The sequence below is a fragment of the Scomber scombrus genome, chromosome 21 (assembly GCF_963691925.1).
Source record: "Scomber scombrus chromosome 21, fScoSco1.1, whole genome shotgun sequence".
Taxonomy (NCBI): Eukaryota; Metazoa; Chordata; class Actinopteri; order Scombriformes; family Scombridae; genus Scomber; species Scomber scombrus.
The window spans coordinates 16,813,449-16,831,449 of record NC_084990.1 but is presented as its reverse complement, the minus strand read 5'-3'; the positions used below and the strand labels follow the sequence as shown (position 1 = coordinate 16,831,449).

At 38.0% G+C, this 18,001-nt stretch overlaps 1 protein-coding gene across 1 annotated transcript in view; it reads left to right on the top strand.

Moving 5' to 3' along the window:
• LOC134003195 (inactive carboxypeptidase-like protein X2) overlaps positions 1-18,001 on the top strand; it is a 31,037-nt gene that overhangs the window by 2,945 nt on the left and 10,091 nt on the right. Inside the window, exons 3-9 of the mRNA XM_062442321.1 lie at positions 4,735-4,844; positions 7,164-7,303; positions 12,044-12,128; positions 13,407-13,557; positions 14,328-14,416; positions 17,402-17,525; positions 17,731-17,927. Coding sequence (XP_062298305.1) covers positions 4,735-4,844; positions 7,164-7,303; positions 12,044-12,128; positions 13,407-13,557; positions 14,328-14,416; positions 17,402-17,525; positions 17,731-17,927 — 896 coding nt within the window. The remainder of the gene's footprint in view (positions 1-4,734; positions 4,845-7,163; positions 7,304-12,043; positions 12,129-13,406; positions 13,558-14,327; positions 14,417-17,401; positions 17,526-17,730; positions 17,928-18,001) is intronic.

The window sequence follows — 18,001 nt, the reverse complement described above, 5'->3', positions numbered from 1 at the left end:
CATTAAAAAATGAATCTCCTCTCCAATGTGTGAGGGTCATTTCTTTGCTTTCACAGGAGCTGTTAGTATAGGATGGGAAAAAAGAAACAAGTTCTCTCAGAAATGAAAAATATTTTGGAAGAGGGAAGCATTTTCAGATAGCATATTTTCCTTGAGAGGAAAAGTCTGGCAACATAAGAAGATGGTCTCAGAAGTGAAGTCAAGCCACAGAGGAACTAATGTCCTCCTTGCCTATGAAGCATTGTGTTTGGTTTCCATGGATCACAGTATGTTTGCTAAACTGAAGCCAGGATGCCCCAGTAGCCTTCCTCTCGTGTCAGATGACATGAAAGTTGGATTCAGGGCAAACTGCATGAGTTTAGACCCAAATCCTTCATGTACGGGAAGTTGTATTTAACAGTGGTGGAGGATTAAGAGTGGTAAAATGTGAATTTATGTGTTTATGTTGAAGTTATTGTAAGGAAACTACCAAGACAGACAGAAAGGCTGCCATCTGTAATTTGGCAGTGGGGAATGGGATCAGAAAGTTGGATATCCTTGCGTGCTGGAAAGTCGGGACTCCATGTTGACATGGCTGGCACAAAGACACCCACACAGTCAAAATCCCCAAATCACGTTTAAATGGCTGAAACTTTGACTCCTGGTAGCAGCTCATTTATCACAGCCACAATTTTAGGACTTAAACAATGTAAAAAAAATCACTTTGTACACATCCAGAGCTGAATCATTTAGCTATGGACATTACTCAGTTCCAAATTTCTTGGAGAGAAGCAGTGCCTGATACATCTACACATACCAAAACAATCGGGAATTCATTAGAAAGTGAATCTAAGACTGGCAGGGATTTACAAAGTTTGATTCAACGGATGTTTGAACAGCTCATTCATTATTCCCGTTAGACATAACAAAAAAATCTGTTGAAAAAGGATGTTTCCGCTTAGATATTTGTCACATGTGCACAGTCAAGCTGCAGAGGCTGAGGTTGATAAGATCTGATGTACTGAGATTTGCACAGAGGCTTTGCTGTGCAGCTGTCTGGTGGTGTGCAGTGATTCTTTTGGGTGGAGTCAGTTACACTAAGTTGTATAGCCAGGGTTAGTAAGTTTTGAAAAACCATTTACTATTAATGACAGGTCAGTTTACTGACGTTATGAGTCTTATCTACTTGTGTTACATTACTTGTCAGAGACAATCATTTCAGTGGTTTTTATCACAAAAGAAAAACATTGAGAAAAAAAAACACATTGTGGGAGCTGCTGCTAGCTAACACTGCTTCTGCCTGCTAACGATTCCTTGCATCTCCTAAAATATCAGAGCAAATGATCACATGGACTTTACTTTTGATAAATTGAGCACATGTAGTAGTCAGGTTCAGCAAGTTCGACTGAGAAAGGCCTATATTTGTTGTTTTCTCCTTGTGGTCCCAATCTAGTTGCTTGTAGGAGGAGTGAATGTGCCTTTATAATGTAATGGCCACAGGTGACCAGAGCAGACACTGTTTGGCTAAATGATTTAGTCTCACTTTAATTTTAAGTTTCAAGGATGTCACTTATGTTTTTATTGTTGCTACAGTGCTATGTTTCCTCAAAAATATCACTTGATATGAGTTACAAACCCTTTGGAAACAGTTTACAGCTTATAGCACATAAACACCATATTATTAGTCAATAATACACCCAAAGTATTTCTGTACTGTACCACCAGATGTGAAATAATAACTCGTGACATACATAACCGGAATAAACTTTGATCTCTAAATTGATTTTGGCCTTAAACAGCAACATGGAAAGTGGACCAGTGAGCAACATATGAGGCCTTGACTGTCTGTTTTGTCATTTCTATTACACATTTTTTAAGCCAGATGTTGTATTCCTGTGTGGGTTTCATGGAGGATTGCATGCAGATGGTGATAATGATTTAGGGCTCTGCAACAATGGCAGGCACCCATCTTTTTTTTTTGTCCTGCTAACCTTGCTTCTTTAGGCTGCTTCAAGGGCCAGTTGTTCCCAATAAGTCGTGATCGCTCCATTCAGAAAGACTGTGGACTTACTATGTGTCTGAGTCCAGGAGGATTTTATGGGCATACAGGGGCACAAATGGAGCAACACGCATGTTTTATTGCTATATGGAGTTACTGTGAATACTACGCTAACTGGTTTTACCAGTCACAAAGAGGGCATAGGCCTGTTTTTTTACACTTCTACACTTACGTTTTACAGCAGGAATTCATTAAAGTTTCAAGCTATATTTTGCTTTATGTACCAAACATAAATTGTCTCATGTGGATTTTGGATGCCAATCTTCTTTTGCTTTGGTGTGTCTAAAAATCCTGGAGTGTGTGATTGATGGTCATCTGTGTATCAAACATCAACAGGCCACTGCAATGATTTGATACAAAGCCAATTTCCTCAATAGACCAAATATAAACTTTACATGATACAATATTGTTATATTATATGCATATATCTTGAGAAAGGCAAAAGTTCAGATCCACAGTGTTCTTAAAGAAAATTCCTTTGTTTTCTCTTTGTTCATTGCAATTCTGGGTGTTCATTTGTGAAGGCAGTCCTGGCTGTTTGACAGCGACATGTGCAGCATATGCTGCATGTACAAACAGACTGGTGCCCAATCGGAAATTCTTGCTCTGAAATTCCATTGCTGTGGTCCAGGGAAGTCTGCAAACAGCTTGAGCTGACCCAAAGAGCCATTGGCCAGCAGGGATTTCGCACGTCAACCTTGATTTGCCCATTTGGCCCTCACCGGGTGATATCCATTGTAGTGTAAAAGATGAGCCAATCTCACACAAAGAGCTCTATTTAGTGAAGACCATCTCAGTTTCTGCAATCACTTAAAGACAGGCATTTGCTCAAATGAACTGCAAACCCTCTCCAGCAGTAAATGAAAACATTCTTAAGTGATGCGCAAGCTTTCTCTTTTAAAGACTGTGTTTTTCCTAAATAAAGGCTGAAAGCCCCGAATACATATGCATGCTTGCCAAACAATTGCTGTGTCATCAATGGGTGTTGCAGAATAATTGGCCTTCTCAAGGAGTTAATTACAATATGACTTTTCATACTGACGACTGGTAATTGCTGTCATCGGTCTGACCAGTAAAAATATGACCTATTAGTCATGTGCATCGGTTTGGACTGGGAGTATTGCCTACTGAACTTAAAACTCAGTTCTAAACTAATCATTAAGCAGGGAAAATGCTGCTAAATGTTCTAAACAGTTCCTTATTTGTACAGTTTTATTTGTTTCAGGAGTTTTATGTGTGTTTCTGGGACATGACAGAATAAGACAGAATTAGATGAAAAGTATTGTATACATGGCACAACCTGATTTGCATTGGAAATATGTTTGTATAGATCTTATGTCTCTGGCAAATTCTTTCAAAAAAGAAAAAAACTGTAATTAGATGGCATGCTCCATTCAAGACAGATATTATTTACCTTGTGGAATATCTGTAATACTAGGTATAAAGCCATACGAAATGCCTTCAGCAAGACATCAAGTTCACACAGTGCGGTCTGCATCACAACTGATTTTACACATGGATATCTGAATATTGTGCAGTCCCAAAGGATGACACAACCTTTTCTGGTGTTGACACATTGGTTACCTTATCCAATATCTGGTGATAGGACTGGCACCAGAATCGTCTCAGTTCAATGTGGACATCAACGTTTAAGCATACAGTCAACATAATAAAGTAAATGTAGGGGATTATTTTGAGAATAATATTGTTACTAATCCAAAATTGCTATTTCAGAATTCTGCTATCTGCAAATTCATTGCATTTCAAAGCAAAACCCAAGTGTTCATCATGCATGAAGTCTGTTCTCCAATGATGAATGAAATAATTCTGATATTGAAAGAGCTTCATTCGATCCAATTTAAGTTACATCTGTTTGACAAAACCTTTAAACATGCTTGACAGATTTACAGCCATAACTGCTGAAACTTCCCATTTTCTGCCTGTCAGGTTAAAGATATTGCCAAGTCATTTCAATAATTTAGTCATGCGTTCAGGGTGCAGTTAGATTGCTTTGATAGGTGTGCATTTCAAAACCACAAAAGCATTCATAGTGTACAGTCATTAATCACCCATGAAATTTGACACATTCATAGCAGTTATAACATCAAAGCCTCCATCACGCTGTTCAAATCCATTTCATTCTTAAAGGCTCACCTTTTGTACTTGATTTCTGTGTTTATACACATGAACTTGTCTTTATTTGTCTCCTTTCAAAATGAGATGGGGGCACGGCAGGTGATCAAATTAGCTACAAGGGAGGCTTGCTTTATGAGAGAGTTTCCATCTTGAGTTATTGTGTTGGAAGGCAGGAGGAGGAAACATCAACGCTGTTAATGGCCACTGTGATAGCAATCACATTCGGCTTTAATTTGGGAAATTCACATTATCAGAATGAAACTGTTTACACTTGACTGCGTGTTGACTACATTAGGTTTTTCTGTATAGAGCACCTATTATTAGATCTTCTCTGTAACAGACACAGAGTGCAACTGCTCTCTTGTTTGTTTCACACATTTGCGAAGCTCACGGCACAAATTCTAAATTGCTCATTAATGTTGAGTCAAGCTATTATCAACTGCATGCTCCCTGACTCATGAGCTACACTGTACAGAAAGCAATGCTCCTGTAGCTATGCAACACATGATACATGTAGTAACAGTGCCATCACAAGCCAATTTGTCATTCTCATTGCCTAGAATGCCCTCCGATGGGACTGGAGACACTGAAGATTGATGATTTCCAGCTTCACGCCTCAACTACGAAACGCTACGGCCTCGGTGCACACAGAGGTCGTCTTAACATTCAGGTAAGACAGGAATGTGAAGTGTTGGCGTGGCTTGGGCAAGCTTACCAGAAAAGTTGGGGCTCGCATTATACCCTGGGCAATCTCTCCTCCACTGGAAGCTTTCATGCTTTGTGGATTCATTCTTTCACACAGCAGCAATGCAAAAGAAATATGATTGAGAGATTGTATCTTTTGATTTCAGGATCACTTAAAGTTCATATTAAAGCTGTATGAAAAAATGTCCACTATGATAACTGGGTTCTGCTTAGTTAAATGACATTATCTTTCTGTTTCAGCTTGATACTGCGAAACTAATTCAACAGACAAAGTAATAGTGCTGCCATCAAAACAGGGGCACAACCCCAAACCTAATAAAAAGGATTGGCATCCGGGAGAAGAGGTATTTCCTGTTAGTGCAAGCTGTCCTTTGAGGGTATTAGCCTGCATACAGTTTGCAGCGAGCCCCATCTTCTGTAAGCTGTACTGCCCTGAATCCAACTTCACAATTAATGAAACACACACACACACATGCTCCTAATTTACTCAAGACAGTGAGGCATTGTGTTTCAGGAAACCGACAAAACAAAAGTTTTGTTGTTTGGTGTGTCTGCACCACTGTGTCTGTCCCGTTATGATCTGTCAGGGATCATAGAGGGACAGAGATAGTGTCCATCCTAGAGAACAATTATCTGTAAATCAGGAGAAACACATAGAAAGCAGATGTTGCCTGTTGAATCGGGCCGCGGGCCAGTGAACTTGGTTTATTTCCACTTTTGTAGCTGCTACAGTTTGTTTAGATTCTAGACACCAACAGTACTGGGATGAATTTAACTTTCTATTGATGCTGGAGGACTTTGCATACTGGCAGGAAACTTTTAGAAATGCGCTAGCATTTAATGTTGACGTTACAATCTCATGTAGCTTTAGTAAGATTAGATAAACCACATTAATACTACTAAGCACTGGGAGAGCACATATCTTTTAAATTAGTAATTATCGCAGCAGAAAAGGTTTAGAAAGTTAAAAGCTGAATCGATATCCTACATCAAAATATATACAGTGACATCTACCAGTTTTTTTTTTTTTAATTCAAGTGAGCATTACAAAGTTGCAAAAGCTATCCAACATAAAGACATCTCTGGGTTTGCACCTGGATGTGGATTGGCACCAAATCATGTGTTCTTTGGCCAAAATTCTTACAATGTAATTAAAATCTGTTCACAAATATCTGAGATATCCTGGTAACTGATAAACAAGTGGGACATAAAACAGAACCTTTCTGGCAGAGGTAATTGTTTGCAAACCTTGTCCAACAGTTAACATTTTTGCTTTAGGAATTTGGTTTCAAGGCCGTTGAACAGTTACTTCTTATACAGTAGCTGGAACACAATTCTCTGAGCTGCAAGCAAATGATCACTTGTATAGTTTTGGAGACGTTTGTGTTGCTGTTTTGTTTCTTACTTTTACAAATGTAAGGCTATTTTTTTCTCACACAAAGCCTCAAACAATGTAGATTGGATTGGATCAAGTCTTGTTGGCGTGTTTGATGCTCAGAGCCTTGCAAATGATGGTTAAGATATGTGGGTCAGCTCATCTGTAGCATTTACAACCCACATGCGTCTTGTCACATTCTTCCAGAAATCCAGTTTTCCTTTGAGGACTCTTTATACATACAAGGCTAAATCTAATGTGTTCTTTTTCACAATAGAGACTTTTGAATACATTTCCACTGAAAACACATTAAATGGAGTTTGAGTCTTGAAAAGTCCAATACCAATATGGTAAGAGTGGTGTACCTCAAAGAAACGTAATATAGAGGCAGTGCTATAATGCACTCAGTGTGTATAGTACCCTATGTCATATTTTTAAAGTTTAGATAGAGAAAATGGGCAATGTAGCGTGTCAGCATGTGTTCACGCATTTTGTCAGTGTCAACAACTTGTACAGGCTTTATGGATAGAGCAGCATTTAATGTATTATAATTAGTTGAGCATTTTCAGCTGTTGTACCAAGTAAGTGTCAATAGCACTTTTATATCAGTAGTACATACGCTGAAACTGTTGCCGAAAATTCAGGAATGCCGGGAAAGAGAAGATTGTTTTCAGCACTTGGCCCTGTCTCACTTCATTCCTGTAACTCAACTGCACTGGCTTCTTAGCCATGATCTTAAACTTGTTAATTTAAGCATATTTCACAGTTAACACTTAGATGGAAACCTTTAGTTGTAAGAAAAAGAAGCACATCCGACAACTGGATTGTACTATACATAGACAGCGTGTGCGTGTGAACATGTACATCTGGAATAAAACCCTGCTCCACTCGGTTGTTTCTGACCCGCAGGCTGGCCTTTATGAAGATGACCTCTATGATGGAGCCTGGTGTGCTGGGAGAGATGACCCGCTGCAATGGTTCGAGGTGGATGCCAGGAGGCTGACAAAGTTCACAGGGGTCGTCACACAAGGCAGGAGCTCCCTCTGGTCGTGAGTAGGAACCCTGCAGACATGCATGGAGAGTTGCAGATGGTTGCACAGTGAGGATAAGAGTTTTCTTGCTCAAGCTAACTGGATGGATAATTGCGTGGGCATGGGTTTTGCGCTAGTTTTCTAGGTTGCCTTAAATCCTTGTGGTGTCTTCAAGAAGGTTAGAACATCAAAGCAGCTTACACTGAACTACATCCTCCAGCACATTTTTTATGAATTTCTCTATAAGATTGATCAAATTTTACTTTGTAGTGCAAAATTTCATCGAGGTAGCCTATCACATATTATACAGTACATTTCCCCTATTTCAGAGCTATAGTTCATGTAAGAGAAGGATAAAATATAAAATACATATAAAATATAAGAGGAAAAGATGAAAAATAGACCTTAGCTTATGCAACCTGCAACGAAAAAAGGAAGTGTCCTATTATCACCACGAAATAGTCCCTGAAAAGCTTTTTGCTTGATTTCCTTCAATGCTACATCCCTGTTTTTACATGGTGACACACTTAGATCAACAGTTAATTTGAAGCACAAGTTGGCATCATGAAGTTTGGATCAAAACAAATCTGCAGCCATGATAGCAGCCCTTGAGGCTGCACTAATGCACAGCACTGCTTTTAGCATAATGCTTACACCAGCATGGCAACATAACAATTGGTGCTAACAATCACCATGCTAACTTGCTGATGTGTAGCAGATGTTGACCACGTTCACCATCTTTGATTGACATGTTAACATGCTTACACTTGTAAACATAACATAAAGAACAGCTGGATAAACCAAAGTATTGGACACAATTGTATTTTGACCAGATGATGGAGCCAGATGAGAAGATAGAAGATCGCAAGTTATTAGAATTCATCCTTTTAGTTTATGATGGACTAGTGCCGGACAGACTGGCATTGCCATCTATAAGTCACAATACTAGCATGCCTAATAATAAACACTGAAGCATACAAAATGGCAAAAAATCTAATTACATATGAGCATGAGTCTCAAAATGACTGTGGGAAATAGAAGCTGGACAGACAGCAATCATTATCCATGAAGTTTGAACTCCAGACTCTTGATTTCTCCTTTAAACACAACTGGAAAAAAGACTTCAAAAACATAAACAAAAAAACATTCACTGGTGTATGGCCCTTTTCACAAGTCTTCTCTTATCATCTCACTTTGGGATTAAGGATTTATGAGTTTGATTGATTAGAGTGCAGCCTCGTTCTTTCATCTCCCTTAAAAGGTCACATTATAAAAATAACGCTGGAGAAAATGGACTTTACACTTATTTATCATACACAGATGACAGGGGAAAAAGATGGATATATAAAGATTATGGATTATTTTTTAAACTGTTTACTGAATACAGTATAGGATGAGTCATCCTGCTGTGTGCTGGAAAGCTTGTTAAGAGATAAATTACAGTACCATCAGGTCTCCATGGCATGTTATGTACTAAACTTACAAATACAAAGGGAGATGGGTATCATTTTGCCCCCCACTGCCTCAACTCACCAGTCTGCTGGGTCCTTTTTGTTTATCCATAGATTCCTTAAAAATACTTTCTCTATATTTAGATCTCACCTACGCATCACCATTGCTTCATTTGTGCCAGAGTTTAAACTGTTTTGGCACTACTGTTAAGGTATCATTAAAACCTATTTTCCTGTAGAGAGGTGCCTTTTCTGATACTGACATTTATGCTCACATACACACACAAACACATACAGTACAAATTTGATTCCACGAGACTGATAATCCTCAGAGCTCACAAGGGATTAGGTGTGTGTTTTGTCATGGAAAAAAATACCTGTAGTCATGCTGTGGTTCATCATACTGAAATATTCTGCCCACACTTTTAAACAAGACTGGATTCTACATTATGCCAGACCTGTGAATCTCTTCCAGTGTCAGGGAACAATACAGAAAACTCCTCCTCATTGTAGACTTGTGGGCTAAATTTTGTTTTGGTAAGAGCTTTGGGGTAGCATTTTTGAATAAGGCATTCTTTATTAAGGGTTTATAATCCAGGATTACTGGCTTTATTCATGTTAGTAAAAAAAATGATTTACTCATGCTTTAAAAATCTGTGATAATCTGTTAATAAGGACAACTTGAAGGTTGGCAGTCAATCAAAAATGACAAATGACGACCTGTGACCGTGACACAGTCGAAAAACAAACTGTTAAGTGGCAGACTGATGCACTCTGAAAATATAGAGGTGAAGTTGTAAATGTGAATAAAAATAACAACGCTTTTTTCACAACCTGTCAATCCAAATATTTTTCTTGTAAATGGCTTAAATCTGCTGAGCCCAGGAGGTGTCATGGAGACAAAAAGTCACTAAGAAATAATTTGATATTTTACATATTTTACATGTACCGCTATTGTAGAGGGTAGCAAACGACTTTGACCTGGCGTATTCATTCAAGCGGAAATTTGGGGAAGAAGATGAAGAAGACAGTTATAAAGCTCTCCTTAACCCTGAGGCTGAGTTTTTATGAACTGGATTACATCTGCAGTATCATTAAAGTTTTTATAGTGAAACAGCCCGTTATACAGTAAAATAAGTTCAAGGAATCTCAATAACACATTGTGTTTATATCAACATATTTCAGTCCAAGATCAAAATGTTAAATCCAAGAAGTCCATAGTGAGAGTGTGAGGAGTAGGCTACATACAAGAATAACGCCATGAAGGTAGGCATAAATTGTTCATTTGAGCACACAGATTTTCTAACTCGTGCACATTAATTTGTTTTTCCCCCCATGGCACCTCAATGGTTTGACATATAATAGACCAGCAATAATAAAGTCACTAGTTACAAGTTATAAACCCCTTAGTATGCCCAAAAAAATAAATAAAATAGAACCGTTTCCCTCATTTTTTACATTTTTTAAGAATGACTTTAAAAGAAATGTTGACAGCAATAAAGTAATAAACTAAAGGGAAACGTTTTATTTCCGTTGAAGTTGGTCCACCGTTCACAAAGAAAACCAATAACTGCTGGTGTTCACATTTTTCCCAACAATCTACCTACCCTGATTTTACTCTGTAATAATATTTGACAACTTTTGGCTTTTGTACTTCTTAATTGGAAAGGGTGGAATAGACTTCTGGAAACTGATGTGTAGTTAGAGAGCACAGGGAGATACTTTATCAGGCACTGTTTGTAATTTTCCTTCAAGACCAGCACAATCTAAGAACGCAGAAGACCCCGATGCCTGAGACAGAATTTTTACACAATTAGCTCTGTCGGGCATGTAGCTGTCTGCAGTGCCAGCTCAGGGGCTTCTGTCTATAACAGTGCTTTAATTAGCAGAACTGGGAATTCTTACCAGGCTGGACCAGCTCAGCACGGATGTCTCTATCTAGACGCATGGGAGTCACTGCCAACCTCCAACCTACATACTGCACGTACTGTACAGGGTAGAGTTCTGCCTGGCATGGTGGGACATCAGTGAATTCTTTATGGACATGAAAATATTGTACTATTTGATGTGTCATCTCTTTGTTTTCAAGGTCTATTCCCAAATCCTATACAGTATACTTTTGTTGGACATTTTTAAATGCATTATATACTTTACTAATATACTATGTTTTATTTGTATGCCAGGATTGTGGAAAGGCCACATGTATAATTTTCTAAAGTGTTATACCTATTTGGTTTGTTATATTTGGTTTATTCAGTTAACTGTTCAATATATTTCCTATAAATCGTATTGAGACAATATAATATTGGGCCCAAGTGAACACTGGCGCATGTTTTTCTAGCTGTAATCATTTCTCCTGTTCATACTGGCCATTAAGAGATCATCTCATTATGCACTTTGGGGCCAAAAGCCACAGTCTTCCTTCTGTGCAAAAATTTAGTTAAAAGTTTATTTGCCAGATTCCCTTTTTTTGTTATAATCCTTTCACTGAAGCTGAACAGGAAAATATTTTCCATCGAGACACAAAGAGAGAATTGTTTTACAAAAAGACTTTAATTGTGGAAGATGTCCATGTTATTTCAGACTGGTGAAGCTTAATATTATCAAAACTTTCTAAACATTTTTGCTCAAAATGAGGACTATAGATTTTGTCTCCCATCACTTATCTTGTAAGTGAGTTTGGAGGGGATCTTCTAATCATTCCTGTAATCATTCCTCCTGTTCATATGGACTGTATGAACAAGAGGAATTACAGCGAGCAAAATCAGTTTTAATGTTCATGTGAGAACCTGACTTTTGTTATTAAGACAGACTTGAAAAACTTGAACCTATCATTTAATGTCCTCAGTGGTAGATATGACCCTGATTGTTGCGTGCTAATGCATTGTAATAATTTATTTTAAAAGTATTAAATTGCATGAACGAATGAATCAATGAATGATGCAGAACAAAAAGGTATCTCAGTCTGATTATGAAGCTGATATTTCCTGGAACACAGAATCAAAACTGGACTCTAACTAAAATAAAAACCATCTGCATGAAAAAATGTCCCTTTTCTTCACATTCCAAAACTCTAAGTGATAAAAATGCTCAAGTGACAATTCTAATATAAATTCTTTGACCTCCTCTTCTCATTTTCCTATTTTCGAATGGACTTTAACCCAGTGGGAATGGGAACGTCTCTGAATGTGGGCTGACCGACTTCCTCACAGTCACCTCAGAGCTGCATTTGCATTGAATTCAGCCTGACAGGATATTTCTTGTCTTCCTCTCATCCCCCCTGACTTTTCTCTCACCATGTTAACAGGAGTGATTGGGTGACCTCCTACAAGGTCATGGTGAGCAATGACAGTCACACCTGGATAACGCTGAAAAATGGCTCAGAAGACTTGGTGAGTCACAGACATGACTTTTAAAGTAACATATATTTAAACAAAGTGTCTTCCAATGAATATCCACAAAATAGAACATTATTATCACAATGTAAAGACTCCTTTTAAATGTAAACATGATTATTCTTTCTCTCTGTAAACAAGCTTCATAAGGAGTTTTGTTTTGTGTGTTCCTGAATAACTGGAATCAGACAGAAAAAGGAATTCTTGCTTGAGAGCTATTACAAGGGAAGATTTAGATCTCTGCTTGTTTCCAAGCTTAATGAGCTGAGGGGCAATAGTAAATACTGATGATCCTCGAGCAGATGGGAACTTCATCCTGGATCATTGTCAAAGCTGTCTCCCTTTTCTGCTAGTGCACTTGATGTAATTCAATAGAGGAAAACCAAATATAGCAATACTTTGACGACGAACTGTATCATCAGTGTTTTCAGCTCTAAAAAAAATAAATAATGATATCACAATTATCAATGAAAATGTAGATCTGATTATGTTGTTATTTTTGAGGGAAATCATATCCTCAATGCTCCCAACAGTGGTTCACATCTCTCCTAATTACATTTTGGAGTAACTGTACACTCTTGCAGCTGGTGATGTCATTGATGTGGGAGATAATGTCCCTACAGTAATTTAGTGTCTGCAACAGGCTTCCCGCTCACCCACTCGCCAAATTTTTGTGCCAAATATCAAACTGCTCTGATTGTCTTTTGAAATGCCAAAAGGTGGGTGTTAAGATTTGCAATAAACTCACGGTTGTATCAGTTTATTACCATTTCTACAGGTGCGTTGATGTGTTTTATTAAAGGCCTATGTGGAGTAAAATTTTAAAACTAACATATTTTTCATTGTCTTGTCCTTTTTAAAACTTAATTATTGTATTTCAGAATTCAGAATCTGGCTTGTGACTGCAGACAACAATAACATGATTATTCTTTTATCCCTCTTCACTCCCCCTATTCTGTTTGTATCTGTTTATTCTGCACTGGGACTATGTATAATAGTATTTTCTACACTTTAGGACTATGCTATGCTCTTTTATATATTGTTACATAACAGTTTAATTAGATTTTTAGATTTTTAACGTCCAGCCAGGGACAACTGATGAAAGTAGGCACTCTATAGGTCAACTCTGCCTCACAGTTCTTCTGAATTAGTGGCAATTTCCCAGAAAAATAAATAAATAAAATTAAATAATGAACTTCAGTGCACCATCACAAAATCGACATCCTAACCTTGAGTTTTTATTCACCATCTGGCTGAATGTGTTTGCCTCAGTAGATCTTCAGTGCCAACAGGGAAAAGGAGATCCCAGTCCGAAACATTTTCCCAACACCTGTGGTCGCCCGATACATTCGAGTCAACCCTCGGTCTTGGTTTAGCAGCGGCAGTATTTGTATGAGAGTGGAAATCCTTGGCTGTCCTATGCCAGGTGAAGGGTTTGTATGGACAAAGCAGACATATGATTTACTCCTGAAACCAGAGGGTTGGAAACAAATAATACAAAATTTAGTCACATGACCAATAAAAGAAAACCCCCAATATTCTCACTTACCTTGACTGGTATATAATCATGTGGATAGTTTTTATTTTAAGTGCTGAAATTTTGAGATAATTTCTACTGGAGCTACACTTGGAATTGTCCCAGTGCAATACTTCCACAGCCAGGTAGTGGCGTGACTCCAGTAAAGGCAATGTTGGTCGTTTGGTCCGTCTCTTTGGTCCAGACTGACATTCATGTTTCCCAGTTGCCTCTGACCTTTTCTCAATTGCCACCATGAGGTTGACATTTTTATTTTTAAGAGAAATGTCCCAACAACTGGACACGAAATTCTGCACAGATGATCATGGTTCCCATGCAGATGAATTGTTAACTTTTCATCTTTTGGTTTATGACCAGATACTTGCAAAACTAATGACTGTAGCTAGCTAGTACTTTGGGTTTAATGCTAATTAGCAGATATGACGTTAACATAGTTAACTAAGATTGTAAACACATTAGCACTGCAGGCGTGTTAGCATGCTGATGTTACACTGAGCTGCTAGACTGTTAGCTTGTTATAATTAAACTTTAAAAAATGAATCAACATTTGTGATTTAGGTATACTAGCCCTTTAAACTTTGGCTTTATTGCTAATTACAGAAGCTGATTCATCTTTCGCCTCTGGCTAACCATAACTTTATATTTTCTGATTCCCACAGATCCAAATAATTATTACCACAGACGCAATGAGGTCATAACAACTGATGACTTGGATTTCAGACATCACAGCTATAAAGAAATGAGGCAGGTGAGTCACAGTGAGCAGATAACAGCCTTCTTACTGAGGCCCAGCTCATATTTCTTATTCAGCAAAGAGAGCAGAGCACAAAACAATAAAACATCTTGAGTAACTGCGAGCCAATATCAGACAAGTTGTGTCCTTTGCAAGAACAAAGTGTGTAACAGCAACAAATGAAAGGAACACTGGCAGCAACATGAAAATGCATAAAGCATCTCCTACGTTGCGTCATTATTTATTCATATAGTTGTCATGAACAGTAGCCTATTTGTACTGAGAGGGAGGACAGCTGTATTTGTCACTGTGTGCACTGTGATTGAGTGGTTGTGAAGGTACAAGTGCTGTGAATTGTAATCTTCTGTAATGTAGCAGCTCCCTGCTGCAAAACAGCCAACTACACATGTCATCAACTGCTGTTATGACCCAGAATGAGACTTACTCAAATTAATGCTTAGGCTGTATGGCTCTTTGTAAAACAGCAGCCTTTTTTTCTGGTGTGAGAGCTTGAAATGCTACTCCAGGAATATCAAAATGGAGTGTTTTTCTTTTCTTTTTCTTACCTCTGAGGCTAATGTGTGCCACGCAGGGTGTCCAGCCTCAATAGGCCTTCACAAAGAAAGGAAGGACTATTTTTAAAACTCAGCTTCTAAAGCCTTTTCACCCTTGACATTTCTTTTCTCCATGCAGGTACCTGTACCATATCTCTCCCTCTTACAAATAGGGTAGTGCCAGAACCTCAAAGTAAAAAAAAATGCCCATTGTGTCTTGTCAAATAATGTGTATGCCTCATGAGAAGGGTACAAATAATATCTCTAATATAGCTCAAGGACATCACTGCTGATCATAACGTTGTAGCCTTGGGTATACTGGTATTGCCAGAATGTGGACAGCTGAGAGATATTACAAAATAGATGGAAAGAGAGAGCATTTTTGACATATATTATCCACATACGTATAGCTTTGGCATTATCCCAGCACATCCTTGCCAAGAAGCTTCTCTTTAACGACAGCAGTAGTCTTAATACATAATTGGTCCCAGTCTTGTGAATTATACATAAATAACGAAAATAAATACCTCCAAGTGATGGTGAAGTGGCTGGTTGTGTATGTAAAAAGACTCACAACCTTTAAAACAGAATATCATACAGTAATCCTGGTGAAAAACAACTCAGGTGTATTTATCAAGGCAAGGCAGTTTTATTTATATAGCGCATTTCATACACAGTGGCAACTCAATGTGCTTTACATAAATCAAGGGAACACTGTGCTTGTATTTAACTGGAAAGGCAAAGCAAGAATTTCATGGCCGACTTTTGTTCTTTTGCTTTATGAACAAAAACAGACGTTTGTTTAATGATTTACTTGGTTGGAAAATTAAGACTCAACCAAGACCTAATTAAAACCGCATCACTCCTGACTGGTTAATGTCTGCTGCAGCAGCTGGAAGAGCAAGTAAACAGATTTTTGGAATGAATGCGGTTGCTTTACTTAACAGCTTGTTAGTCTATTTCCCGCTGCACTTCTTTGTGTCTCCGCTCATACCCATGTGGGTAAATGATTGTTGCTATTTTAATCAACTCCTCTACAAGCCTGTCTTCATAATTACCGCTTCTCACGCAACCCCCCCCCACGCTGGCAGAGAGTTATTAAATAAGGTCTGTGACACAGCAGTGGCAATATTGTTTTTGAAATTTCTAATAACATTGTGTTATTTTTGTACAGTTTCGAGGCTTCAAGTAACCCAGTAATCACAATGTAAAAATGCTCATGTAAAAGTCCCAATTTGAAAGAATCAATAGAAAAATGTTTTTAAAGCCCCTGAAAACATGGTTTTAACTATTTTCAAAATTACCAAATGTTCAACAATTAAAATAAAAATGTTGAGGAAAAAATGTTTAACGCACAAAAATGCATCTTATCTGCTTCTACTTGGTTTATGTTGGCATGGCAAAATAGGCAAACAACCTGACCGCTGTCATCACATTTTGATTTGGTTGCTCATTTATGATTGGTGCAACATCACTGTTTCCAGCTCAGTTTCAAAGCAGTAAAAAAAGCACAGACAAAACAGCAAATTATAAATGCGAAATAACAAAAACTGCTCTAACTTTGGCAGAAAATAATGTATTCTTGTTCATCACTCATGGTAAGAAGCTTTTTGAAAAAATAGGTTTTCACCTTTAAAGAGGAAAGAAAAAAACTAATGAATACCCTTTTCAGAGAGTTAAATTCATTATTTAATTCATTTTACAATTAACCAATCAATTTATTATTGACCAACCAGCATTTTTACCTTGTAGCTGATCTAGGTAAAAATATACTTTAGTGTGATGCTTCATTATTGTCTTTGATTACAGCATTAAAACAAAACAATCTCAACTCAAGGTCCACTTACTTGCTTGTGCCAGAGCTTTCCGCAGAGGGAGGTTTCTCACTTGTAGATATTCAAACTTTCCATTCCTTTTATTACTACTTTTATGACTGCTCGTCCATGTTGGCATAAACGTTGGGCTTGAGAGTTCAAGTTCCGATTGCTTTATTTGAACTGTCAAGCTCAAGTTTTAAGCCAACACAGAAGAAAAGTCATAAAAGCACTCAAAATAATGGAAAGTTGACACGTTATATTTCTATGACAACCTGAGATATAGTCAAAAACACCAGATCAAGCAATTAAGTGAACCTTGAGCTTAGACTGTTTTTTCGATTTACATGTTATCTTTATGGGTGTAAAATCATTATCTGTGAAGTAACTATAGCTGTTGAAAACTGTAGAGGTATTTTCTTTCTAAATATTGAAGTTGCAAAACATGTAAAGTTTCTCAAAATTGTATTGAATGAGGGAGTAAATGAAATTGTTACGATCCACCAATGTAAGTACCTCAATTGAACCAAAGGGTGATGCAATGTGTCAGACTAATATCAGATATTTTAGTTTATAGCACTTTTTTTTAATAAATAACCAAGAAGTGATGCTTTATTATTTCCCTTTCACAGCTTATGAAGGTTGTAAATGAAATGTGCCCCAATGTCACCCGGATCTACAATATAGGAAAGAGCCACAGTGGCCTCAAGCTGTATGCCATAGAGATTTCTGATAACCCAGGAGAGCATGAAGTTGGTGAGTATACTTAAGGGAACAGTGTGCTTTAAAGCAACAGGGCATGATTGCTCAAATTTGATGTACAATAACAACATCAGAGACATCACTCTGTGTTCCTCAATCTGTTTTCCTCTGGTTGCAGTGATTGCATATTTATTCATGTTTTTGGCTCTCTCCCTCTATATTTTCCTCATCGCTCCCTCCGTACGAACCTGTTGACCAGGTGAACCAGAGTTCCGTTACACGGCAGGTTCCCATGGTAACGAGGTGCTGGGACGAGAGCTGCTCCTTCTGCTGATGCAGTTCATGTGTTTGGAGTATCTGTCAGGCAACCAGCGCATACGTCACCTGGTGGAGGAAACCAGAATCCATCTCTTGCCATCTGTCAACCCCGATGGGTACGAGAAAGCCTTTGAAGTGGTAGGTCTGCAAGACGGCCATTAGTGACCTTATCTCACGCGCTGGCCTCTGGTGAAAATAGCACCATGTCTGTT